At 42.0% G+C, this 12,496-nt stretch overlaps 1 protein-coding gene across 1 annotated transcript in view; it reads left to right on the top strand.

Moving 5' to 3' along the window:
- The first annotated feature begins 606 nt into the window (after positions 1-606).
- LOC149435437 (uncharacterized) overlaps positions 607-12,496 on the top strand; it is a 33,107-nt gene continuing 21,217 nt past the window's right edge. Inside the window, exon 1 of the mRNA XM_089662653.1 lies at positions 607-781. Within this exon, the coding sequence (XP_089518779.1) occupies positions 622-781 (160 nt within the window). The 5' untranslated portion in view covers positions 607-621. The remainder of the gene's footprint in view (positions 782-12,496) is intronic.

Genomic DNA, 12,496 nt, shown 5'->3' with positions numbered 1-12,496 from the left:
GAAGGTTTATGTTTTTCTTCTGTTGCTATGGACTCAGCCCGGTTGCTATGGTCTCAGCCCGGTTGCTATGGACTCAGCCCGGTTGCTATGGGCTGCCCTTGGATATCTAGAGTTATGTTTTGTAGTAATGGGTTGGTATATCTGGAACTATATATATTGCGCCTTGTTGCTATGGACATTGCACTTCCGTTTTTTGCAATATTTTGAGATTTTCATTTTTTACAATTTAAAATAATGTTTTGCTTTTTTCCTTTTTTTTTAAATGTCACCTTTTTTCCTAACTTAAGGGTACAAGAAGTTCCCTATGTGATGATTGTTTTGTGACATCTCTTTAATGGGCTATTCGGGGTGTACAAGACCTCTGATGTCCCCCCTGTGCTCCACTCAATGTAATGCAATGCTCTTCACTTTCTATTTCTGGGATAATGGAAAAATATGGGGGTGAGACCCCCAGTGGGGACACAGCTGACCATAGAGATATGACAGGGCTGCTTACCCCTCCCCACTATTTCTAATCCCAAAAAATACATTTTGTCTATAGATGCACTTCAATCACTTGTCTTCAAGGTGTCATCGATGATAAATGATCTGTGTAGCCAAGTCTGAACATTGCCTCTAATTATGACTTCTATTGCAGAGTATTATGTGGAGGACGACCTCTCCAAAGGAGGACGGAAGCCATGTACAGCACCCTCCGTGCCCTTCCCACCAGCCATGATCTGCCTGCATTGCAGAGAGAAGCACAGAGATCCAGCAATTATGTCATTTAGCCTAAAATCAGGTATGTAATGACATCAGAAAGGTTTAACCGCTTCCTGCCGCCTGTACACGTGTGTCCTCACACAAGGGAGTCTTTGTCTGTGAGGCCGCATACATGCATTTCTGTGTGCTGAGAGCGTGCACCGAGAGCTCCGGGTCTCGTACCAACATTGGGGAACCTGGACTCCTAGTACCAGATCACCCAATCACTGTGATAGCCTCTGATTGGCTGTCACTGTGATCAGTCCTTCAGCCCACGTGTTATGTTCTATAAAAACGTAAACATGCAGACTTCCACAACAAGACAATAGCAGCTTCACAAGTGTATGTGACAATCGGATCTGATTGGACGGTCGGGACCAGGTTTGTGTAAGCCTGTAGGAACGCCCTCTGTTGTCACATATGCTTGTGAAGCTGATTCTGTCCGTTTTTACGTTTTGAATAAACCCGATCTCCAGTTTTATACTATGGGAGTGTCCTTTATATCTTATCATTGAGCGATCTTGGTGGTACAACTTTTATTGGCTCTGGCGGAGGAGTCTGATTGGTCGGAGGAAGACCTCGATCTCCTAAGCGCTTTATGACCATTTGTAACGCAGTGGTCAGACGTGTCTGGTAAGGAGCCGTGTTGCATGTTTGGTTGGGGTGCACTGTGCACCATCTGATTGCTGGCGTGGACGGGTGTTTTCACTGCGGAGTCTGAAGATCCCTTCATCACTTCTCATTTCTTATCTGCAGACATTATTTGTAATAGCACTTTGGACTGAGGATTTGTGTTTACATGTTATTTGGGATGATTTGAGGTTTACCTTCTATGTACATACATGTATACATGTTGGTTGTGTTATAGTGCGGCGCTGTTATGTTTTACATTTATACAGGAGATCAACTACTCATAGAATACATTGTATACATACAGGGTGCAATATATAATACATTGTATACATACAGGGTGCAATATATGATACATTGTATACATACAGGGTGCAATATATAATACATTGTATACATACAGGGTGCAATATATAATACATTGTATACATACAGGGTGCAATATATAATACATTGTATACATACAGGGTGCAATATATAATACATTGTGTACATACAGGGTGCAATATATAATACATTGTATACATATAGTGTGCAATATATAATACATTGTATACATACAGGGTGCAATATATAATACATTGTATACATACAGGGTGCAATATATAATACATTGTATACATGCAGGGTGCAATATATAATACATTGTATACATACAGGGTGCAATATATAATACGTTGTATACATATAGTGTGCAATATATAATACATTGTATACATACAGGGTGCAATATATAATACATTGTATACATACAGGGTGCAATATATAATACATTGTATACATACAGGGTACAATATATAATACATTGTATACATACAGGGTGCAATATATAATACATTGTATACATACAGGACCCGTTATATAATACATTGTATACATACAGGACCCGTTATATAATACATTGTATACATACAGGACCCGTTATATAATACATTGTATACATACAGGACTCGTTATATAATACATTGTATACATACAGGACACGTTATATAATACATTGTATACATACAGGGTGCAATATATAATACATTGTATACATACAGGGTGCAATATATAATACATTGTATACATACAGGGTGCAATATATAATACATTGTATATATACAGGGTGCAATATATAATACATTGTATACATACAGGACCCGTTATATAATACATTGTATACATACAGGACCCGTTATATAATACATTGTATACATACAGGACCCGTTATATAATACATTGTATACATACAGGACCCGTTATATAATACATTGTATACATACAGGACCCGTTATATAATACATTGTATACATACAGGACCCGTTATATCATACATTGTATACATACAGGACCCGTTATATAATACATTGTATACATACAGGACCCGTTATATCATACATTGTATACATACAGGACCCGTTATATAATACATTGTATACATACAGGACCCGTTATATAATACATTTTATACATACAGGACACGTTATATAATACATTGTATACATACAGGACCCGTTATATAATACATTGTATACATACAGGATCCGTTATATAATACATTGTATACATACAGGACCCGTTATATAATACATTGTATACATACAGGACCCGTTATATAATACATTGTATACATACAGGACCCGTTATATAATACATTGTATATGTACCGAACTCCTTACGGTTGGTCATTCTCTCTTCCTTTCAGGGTCTATCTGTTTGCCCATACGATGTTCAAACACACAGATATACTGACAGGTCTGCAGGAGACCTGCACTGCACCAACGATCTGCTGATCACAGTTCAATGCTTTCTAGGCTCCTTGTAAGAAATGATAAATGCACATTTTTCTACTTGGTAAAGATGTGCTTTTTTTGGGGGGGGCACTTTTATTGCTGTCACAAGGAATGTAACCATCACTGATAACAATGGGCATGTGACAGGTACTCTGTATGGAGAGATTTGGGGTCAGTAAGACCCCAGATCTGTCCTCTGCCCATAAAACCATTTACTCACACCATGATCTCTGATCAAATGCTTTCCATATTTAAAAATGGTGCCGTTTCCATCCAGGCTAACCAGAAGTGATGTATGCTCATTGCTTCCTGTCTCCTATATATAGAGGATGACAGAGTGGTCTGATCTTCATCCGCCTCTATGGGAAGCTGGCGGAAGCGGCATCTGCTTGATTGGGTGTCCTGCTGGGAGGGGACATCCCGGGGAAGGCACCGCTTGGTGTGCGGCCTTCAGCCCTGCTCCAGCCTTCTGTAGACTGACCGGCTGCATGCAGCAGGGCTGGACGTGGCACCTCTTCCTCCTGGAAGCACTAAACTGCCAGGGAGAACGCACTGCAGCTAGACGGCCCTTACTGTCTGTACTTCACAGGAGCTTACTACTCCTATTCTTTGGAGGAGATTGTGTTGCTTCTTCCATCAATTTACTAATAGATTTTTCTTGATGATCATGTGGCTGATTTGGCAAATTGGCAGCGGAAATGGTATTCCCTCCTATGCCAGACTGAGCAGACAGCATGGATGGATGAGGAGCATTCAATAGAAAGTGTTCAGGACAAGTGAGGTGACGGGATGTGTGCCATGGCATGTCACTCATGGACACAGGCAGCCTGGATTTTTTTTTTTTTGGTTTGTTTTCTGACACAGTGTCAAAGAAACATACGGTGATATATTTTTGTTTTATTGGATTCCCATGTCATCAGCTTAGATTATATTATGGGATTTAACCCCTTAACCCCCGGAAGATTTTACTCTCTTCATGAGGAGGCCATTTTCTGCTGTGCGGCACTTCTTGAGTTAGCTGACAATTGCTCGGTTATGCAACACTGCACACAATTTAAATTTACAGTATTTATTCACACAAGTACAGCTTTGCTTTGGTGGTAATTTTTTTTGTTTTTTCTGTAAACGAAAAAAGACTGAAGAGTTTGGGGGAAATAAACAGTTTTTACTTTTTGCTATAAAACATATCTAATAAAAATAAAATGTCTTCAGTAATTTAGGCCAACATGTATTCTGCTACATGCCTTTGTATAAAATAAAATATCCCAAAGAGTGTATATATATTTATTATTATTTATTTTATTTTTCTAAATGGTAGTAATGGCAGCGATCAGCGACTTATAGTAGGACTGTGATAGTGCGGCGTGCAATCTGACACTTTGTGTGAACTGACTAATTGTCACTAACACCACCAGTGACACTAATACAGTGATCATTGCTAATTCTATACACTGTCACTGTAATAATGACACTGGCTAGAAAGGGGTTATCATCTAGGGGCAATCAAGAGGTGAACTATGTGACATGTGCCCTGTACCTGGATTTGCCCCATCACGTACATGTGGGTGATCTGGCACAGCGGGGCAGCTCTGCTGCAGTAAAACTGCGGTAGGCGGTCCTCAAGCAGTTAGAAGTTTCCCGGTTATATTCCCTGCAATTCGAATGTATTAATGTGGAAAATACGGCTTTATGGCCAGTAGTCAGAGCTGAGTATCACAGGTAATATATGTGCTCCTATAACCCATCCAGGGGCCGTAATGTGGTATGTTCTGTATTCACACCTTCAAATGGCAGAGAATAAAGCCTGGAACATTCAATGGACCAACAGCCATGCAGATGTTTTATAAACACCCCCCTTTGTAGCATTTACAACTAGTCAGTGAGTCCAGCTACATGCGAGACTATGCTCATATTTATTAGGACTGGTGAATGAAATATTAAAAGCATCAAGCTGACAGCCTCCCATTTGCTTTCAATGAGGCTTTCTCCTGCAACTAATCGCAGGAACTCCCGCTGGGGTTCTTACATCTTTAAAAAAGTGCGGGTGAATTCACAGGTGGGAGGGCATCCTAAATTCGTTTTTAGAGGACTTCCAAAGCGGCAGCACCCAACTTCCCATGCCTTTTTAACCTCCCTAGCGGTCTGATTATGTCCATATTTCTGTTCTCAAAGCGGTACATTTTTTTTTGCATGGAAATATGTAGTTTTTTATTGTAGGTCTGTAATTTTTAGGAATAACTCACTGAAATCTGTCCGAACAAGAGTCTAGTAAACTTCCCGGGTATGTTCAAATTTGAAACACGAAATCATAAATTATAATTTAATAAATAATCATAAAAATAATAATATAATAAATTTAATTCAATAATATAATCAAACCAAAAACACTGAAATGTGAAATAGAGCGCCAAGTTCGCACATCACTGAGCTCAGTCGCAGAATCGTTTTCAGTTTCTGATGATGATTTTCCCCCACGAATCATCACTCTATTCAGCATCTCTGCCCTGGGTACCGGTTGACTTTATCCTGCCTCTTCATGGAATATATACTGAGCAGCCATTAGTACCCGGATATTTGTACGTTTCATACAGGTTTTCTCTATGAAGCCTGCACCCGGATTGGTTTACTGACTGGTCGAGGAAGCGCTGAGGTGGTGAGCCTTCACCATGTTTGTTCTTGATCTCCCCAACATCACCCACAGACAATGATCCCAACCAATAACGTCTTTTTACATTAATGTTATTTCCGTTGTTTGATATTTCACACATTTTCAGTCGTTGTTATCTCATGTTTGAGTGTTTCTCTAGTTGTGGTCTGTCTGATGCCTACACTCCGATGTATATCACATGCATATGGCAGCATGGAGAGGTGTGTGCTCTTGTATGACGAGGCCTGTCAGCCCGATTCCTGTTAGCTGATGATACTATTAGTCAGCTTTTGAGGTTTCCTTTATCCCTGGATTGATGGGCACTCGGGATCTATGGTAATTGGGGGCAGTACGGCCTGAATTTTCATAGGGGAAGTGTGGGGGAACCTGGAGCAATGCCATCACCTAATTTGAATCCTATCTCCGTTCATAGATCCAGCTCTGTCTCCCTCCCAACCCATTAGTAGCTGTCTTCTGTACTTCCCATATTATTTCCTGTATTTTGGTTAAACCCTCCTGAATATTGGCTTCCCCCGAGCTTGTGCTCTCATGGGGTCTAGCACAATTTATTACTATTATTTATTACTAGTACTTTTATAGCGTCATCAATTTATGCAGCGCATTACACATATATTGTGCGTTCACATCAGTCCCTAACCCTGAAGGAACTTAGACTAAAGTCCCTAACTCACATTCATACATACACATACTAGGGCCAATTTAGAGAAAAGCCAATTAACCTGCCAGCATGTCTCTAGAGTGTTGGAGGAAACCGGAGTATACGGAGGAGACTCACGCAGGCACAGGGATAACATGCAATCTCCAGACAGCTAGTCCTGTGGTTGGCATTGAAAACGATGACTCCAGTGCTGCAAGGAGGAAGTGTTAGCCGCCATGGGGATACTAAAACTTAATGGGATTTACTAAAACTGGAGAGTGCAAAATCTGGTGCAGCTGTGCATGGGAGCCAATCAGCTTCTAACATCAGCTTGTTCAATTAAGCTTTGATAATAAAAGCTGGAAGCTGATTGGTTTCTATGCAGAGCTGCACCAGACTTTGCTCTCTCCAGTTATAGTAAATCATCCCCCTATTATTTATATTGTAAGAATTACACTTTCTTCTCACTTCCCTTACTTGCTCCACATCCTCTCATGAGACCCACAAGGGGGGAGGGGGGAATAATTTTCCATTGGTTCTGTATTGGCCATGCTTCTACCAGTTTTCATCCTAGCAGACCTAGAGACAGGTGATCTCCTATAAGTGTTTATATGATATTGCTTTACCCTTGTCTGTGCTCTCAGATACCATTAGCTGAAGTCTGCCATTATGGGGCAGCTTAGGTAAACCTTGCTGGATGTTTAGCCTCATGAAACGTTTTAACTCGGTTTCCTTGTCTATTGCCCTTCATAGACCAAAGATTTCCCCTATAAATGGCTCGCTACCTTCTCTAAAGATAAGCCCTCTCAGTCGTGTACATAACCCTTTTTTTTATCTTCTACTAATGGCAGTGATCAGCAACTTATGTGACTGCAATAGTGCGGTGGGCAATCTGATACTGGGGGGAAGTGACTGCCACTGACATCACCTGTGACACTAATACAGTGATCAGTGCTAATACTTGACACTGCCACTGTACTAATGATACTGGCTAGGAAGGGGTTAACATCTAGGGTGATCAAGGGGTGATATGTGTGCCTAACTATGTGTAGTGTGTATGCAGTGTGCTGCTTTTACCAATAGTTCTCTTAAGTTTCTCATCCCTGCAAAACAGAGATATTTCTCTGTACAGATCTGTGGGCTGTGATTGGACGCAGCCGATCAGCAGTTCCTGGCTGTGAATCATTGGCTTGGACTTGCTGAAAAGCTCTCGCTGTGTACAACCACAGTGGGTGTCGGCCAGGAGGGAGCACATGCATGCCCCCGAAACCCATAAGGAGGCAGCAGTGTATGGGTCTGTCGCTTTGCCCACAGTGGCCGTTCGTCCGCAGTACATTGCAGGTGGGTGGTCGTTAAATGGTAAATGATATCCATGATAAATTCTTATTCACCTGGCAGCCTTGGTTAGACCATTTCCTGCCTTCCCAGCTAAGCACATGCTTCTTGGAGACGTCATTAAGGTGTCGAAGAGCTTTTCAATGCTAACATTGACCTCTGGGATTCCCTTCTCCCCTCTGCCCCCCTTCTCTCCCTTTATAATAATATTAATTCTTATACAGGATTTATATAGTGCCAACAGATTTCATAGCGCTTTACAATCTAAATGGAGGCCTTTCTCATAGGAGCTTACAATCTAATAGGGTGGGGCAAGTGGTATAAAAGAGGAAGAGGGGCGCCGGACTAAGTGCAGCATTAAAATGAATATTTATTGGCAAACAGACAATTGGCAACTCACAGGAAAGAAGATAAAAAAGGCCTCTGAGGAGGTCTGAGGAAGTAGCTGCTGCATTGAAACACGTCACTGCCCACCCACGTCATCACGTTCCTTCACTGACGTCACGTCCGCCCTGGCACCATTTTGCAGTTCACGCTGGACTCCTGTGGCGGCTGGCTGCACCAGGATATCCTCCTTGTCTACATCAGATGCGTGTAGATCGCTTGCCTCCCTCTTCCTCCCGGGAGCACGGACCACGGTTGTGGCATGCCTTTTTTTTTATCTTTTCTGTAAGCTGCCAATTGTCTGATTGCTGCACTTAGTCCGGCGCCCCTCTTCCTCTTACACACAGAGTCCAGCTTTGCTCTACGGGTGCTGCCGCTGATGCTGTTTCTTGCTCATGTACTTCCATTGCGAATGCTAATGGTCTCCCACATTGACTTATAATGGACTTTAATTTAGTTACACACCACCCCTCCAGCACCCAATTTGTATATTTCTTGTAACAAGTGGTATGAAAGGTTATAGCTGTGGGGGATGAGCTGATGGAAGACTTAAAAGTTCAGTAAGTTGGAGGTGTGATCGGCTACCCTGAGGAGATGATTGTCAGGTTTTGCCTTAAGGCAGCTAGAGTCAGGGAGAGCTAGACAGATTTGGGTAGGGAGTTCCGGAGGATAGGAGAGGCTCTGAAGAAGCCTCGGAGGAGGAGACAAGACAGCTAGAGAGCAGGAGGTCTTGGGAGGAGTAGAAAGGACAGTTTGGGTGATATTTGGAGACAAGATTGGTGGTGTAGCTGTGGGGGCAGAGTTGTGAGTGTCTTTGTGTTTTAGTATTTTGAATTTAATTTGCTGGGTAATCGGAAGCCAGTGGAGGGATTGGCAGAACAGGGTGGCGGACATTGAGCGTTTGATAACGTAGAAGAGTCTGGCAGCAGCATTCATGATAGACTGAAGAGAGGATAGCCTATGGAGAGGTCGGCCTCTGAGAAGGGAGTTGTCTTAGTCAAGGTGAGCGATAACAGAGGAGTGAATGATTAGCTCGGTGGTTTCATTCGTTTTCTTTCCTCCCATCTTCCCTTCTCCTCTCTCCTTTCTCTTTCTTTCTTTCCTCATTTTATTCTCTTCTCTCCCTCTAGTCATAGTCATAATGAGCTGAGGTACCATACATCTCCAGGCAGGAACCCATTAGAGTGAAATCACAACACCCCGCTCATAGAGCAACTTACAGAATTTGACTCCCCAAGCTTACCTGTGATTATTCCCTGATGGATTTTTTTGTGATACCATTTCCAGTATTATTGATAGTGATATTAAAGGCAATTTATTTTTATTAACAAACATGCCATACTTATCTTTTAAGTAATGGTTTTGCATAGAGAAGCCCCGATCCTTCTCGGGTACCATGGTGGCGCTCCTGGTCTCTCCCTCATTCCTAATGCCCTGCCACTGCTCTGCTTGTCCATTCACACACAGAGCTGTGGCTTGGCCCTTCCCCCTCTCCTGCCCTTAGTGGTTCACTGGCTCTGATTGCTCCTGCTGCATTCTTACCCAATGAGGAGGGTGAGTCTGTAGAAAGTCGAAGCTATCGTGTGCAAATTTCTGCATCGCAATGGGGCTCAGGTAAGTATTAAGGGGCTGTTGGGGGGGCTTCTGCACACAGAAGGTTTTTTTTTTACTTTTAAGTACTTGTTCACATCATGATGTGGCCCTATAGGGTCGCTTCAAGGAGGTGAGGGGGCAATTTAGCCACACGCGGATTATTTCCAATCGGTGGTTATGCACATCCACACTATCACTTGCACCTAAAGCGTTTGGAGTACTTTAGGTGTTCACGCACCTTTTGTATTTTTTTCTTCTTTTTACTTGGACTATTTCATGTGATTATGTTGATGTGATTATTTACCACATTCTTTCAATTGTTATTGTTAGATATAATTTCTTGATATGTTATCACGGCACTTGTCACCATTGTGAGATGTGATCCCAAAATTTAGGGATCCACTCGGTGTCACTCAGTTGTATATATATGACTTTAGCCATTTTCTTTCTGGTCACTACTTGCACGAATATATTGATCCCATTTTAGGGATTTACTTTATTATTATCATTTATTGTCCCATTTTTACGATTTGTTGTCACCGGTTCCTGGCCTGGATACCAGGTGAGATGACGTCTAATTACTCACCATAGATCCCCGAGAGGATCAATTCACTGATTATTAGTCATTGTGGTATTTATTCACTTTGCACATTTTTTTGCCTATTGTGTTATATATTGTGTTATAGGATTATATTTAGGGTAGCGCTGCACCAATTTATTTATTTATTTAACACTGGTAGCGTGCAGATTTTTTTCTGTGCATTAATCTGCAATGTGTATAAAACTAATTGAAGCACGCATGAAAACTGATGGTCTCCGCAAGTGAAATGTGTGCGTTAGTTTGCAATAGTTTTTCTGCAGGTATGGTATGAACGAGGCCTAATACATAGAATGCATGAAGGTAAAAATCCTTGAGCCTTTACAGTCACTTGGATTGTCCTGCTACCGGTAGAGGCAATAGACCTTGTATTTCAAGGCCTTGTTACTACTACATCAGGGTTGTCTGCCTAATACTCACCTAGCATAGGGAGTTCACCAGAGCGTTTTATGATGTTTTGTACTTCTCCTATTACTCCTATTACTGTGTGGAATATTATTAGTGTGCAATTTATTTCTCAATGAAATGAAGTGAAAAAACAAATACATTTCACACATTTTACACAACTGATTTTATTTTTGGTTATGGGTTTATTCTCTTCTGTTCCAAAAAAGACAACTGGCAGAACATATCCTATGTAAACTTTAAAAAAAAAAAAAAAGTTGCAAAAACCATGAACTGCAGCCGATGGCTAAAGGTACAGTTCATCAAATTCTGAATGTTCATCCTATGTAGGAAACGTTGCACTGAAACAGGGATTTTTAGTTCACATACTTTGCAATGCATGTTTAAGCCGGCCAACTGCGTCAAAGTAATCCCTCTCTGGCCAGTCCCTATTCTACTCTGCAAAATGCAAATGCTCTAGAGGATATACTGCCAATACGTTTCCATACGTATTCACATTTATCCCATTTATTTTGCAGCTGCTTTTTGTCTGTTTTCTGTAAATATTTTTTTTCATTAAAACTATATTTTAAACAATATTTTAAAATGATTAGGCTGATTTTGTAGTCGCTCTAATCAGAAATGAAAGAATTCCACATTGCAAATTTGCAAATGCTCTAATGGGATGTGTATATGATGCAATATAGGGCAGATAGACACAAGTTATAGGAAGTTCAGCAAGCAGTCATGAAGACAGAGGATCCCTTCTGAAAGGTCCAGCTTTCACCACAAACACTTGTGATCATAGTAGTATGTCACGTATAGTAAGCAACAGTTGAGTGTTTTTTTTTTTCTTCACCATAAGAACCTGCTGGCAGAAAAAAGCTAAATGACATTTCCCAGCTGGCTTTGTTCTGTTTCTAAATGCAGTCGGGGAGTTTTCCTCAACACCTATACCAGGTGAAAAGGTCTGGTATAGATTTTAAGGGGGACACCTATGCAAAAACACGTGTGGTGACCTCCCCTCCCCCACACAAAATCAATACCAGACCTATATCCCAGGGGGGGGGGCTTTTAGAGGGGGAAGCTGTGATATGGGGGGCTGTGATAGGGGGGAGTTGTGATGTGATGGTGGGAGCTTTAATACTGGGGGGGCTGTGATGCGAGTAGAGCTGTGATAAGGGGAAACCTTGATGTTAGAGGGGGAGTTGTGATATGGGGGGCTGTGATGTGAGAGGAGGGAGCTGTGATATGAAGGGTCTGTGATGTCATGAGCGGGGAAACTGTGATGTGGGGTGTTGTGATTGCAAGGGGGTCTGTGATGTCAAGAAGGGACTGATGTGCAGGGAGGCTGTGATGTAAGCGGCGCTATAACATGAAAGGGAGTTGTGATGTACAGAGGCTGTGATCGTGGGCGTATCTACCACGAGTCAAAGAAGGCGTTTGCCTATGGCAGCAATTTTTAGGGGGGCGTCAGCGCCCCCCAGAAGAAGGGACCTTTTGTGCAGCGGCAGACAGCAGGAAGATCTGTGTGGTAGGGAGTGGGGGCGGGCAGTTGCAGAACGACAGTCGTGTACCTCTCCCTCCAGCAGCTGATAAGCCAGGACCAGGAGACAGTCTGGAGCAGGGAGAGAAGTGGCAGAGATGAAAGAACCTGTCAGGCATCACCCTGGTATAACCATTCAAAGTCCAGTGATGTACCAGTACGTCGCTGGTCCTTGTTGGGTGTATATGCTATGTTCTTTTTTTCT

Source organism: Staurois parvus, unplaced genomic scaffold (genome assembly GCF_062004578.1).
Source record: "Staurois parvus isolate SC_StPar_1 unplaced genomic scaffold, SC_StPar_1.0 ptg001511l, whole genome shotgun sequence".
NCBI lineage: Eukaryota > Metazoa > Chordata > Amphibia > Anura > Ranidae > Staurois > Staurois parvus.
Note: the sequence above shows the minus strand (reverse complement) of the source record. Positions and strands in the feature narration are given on the sequence as shown.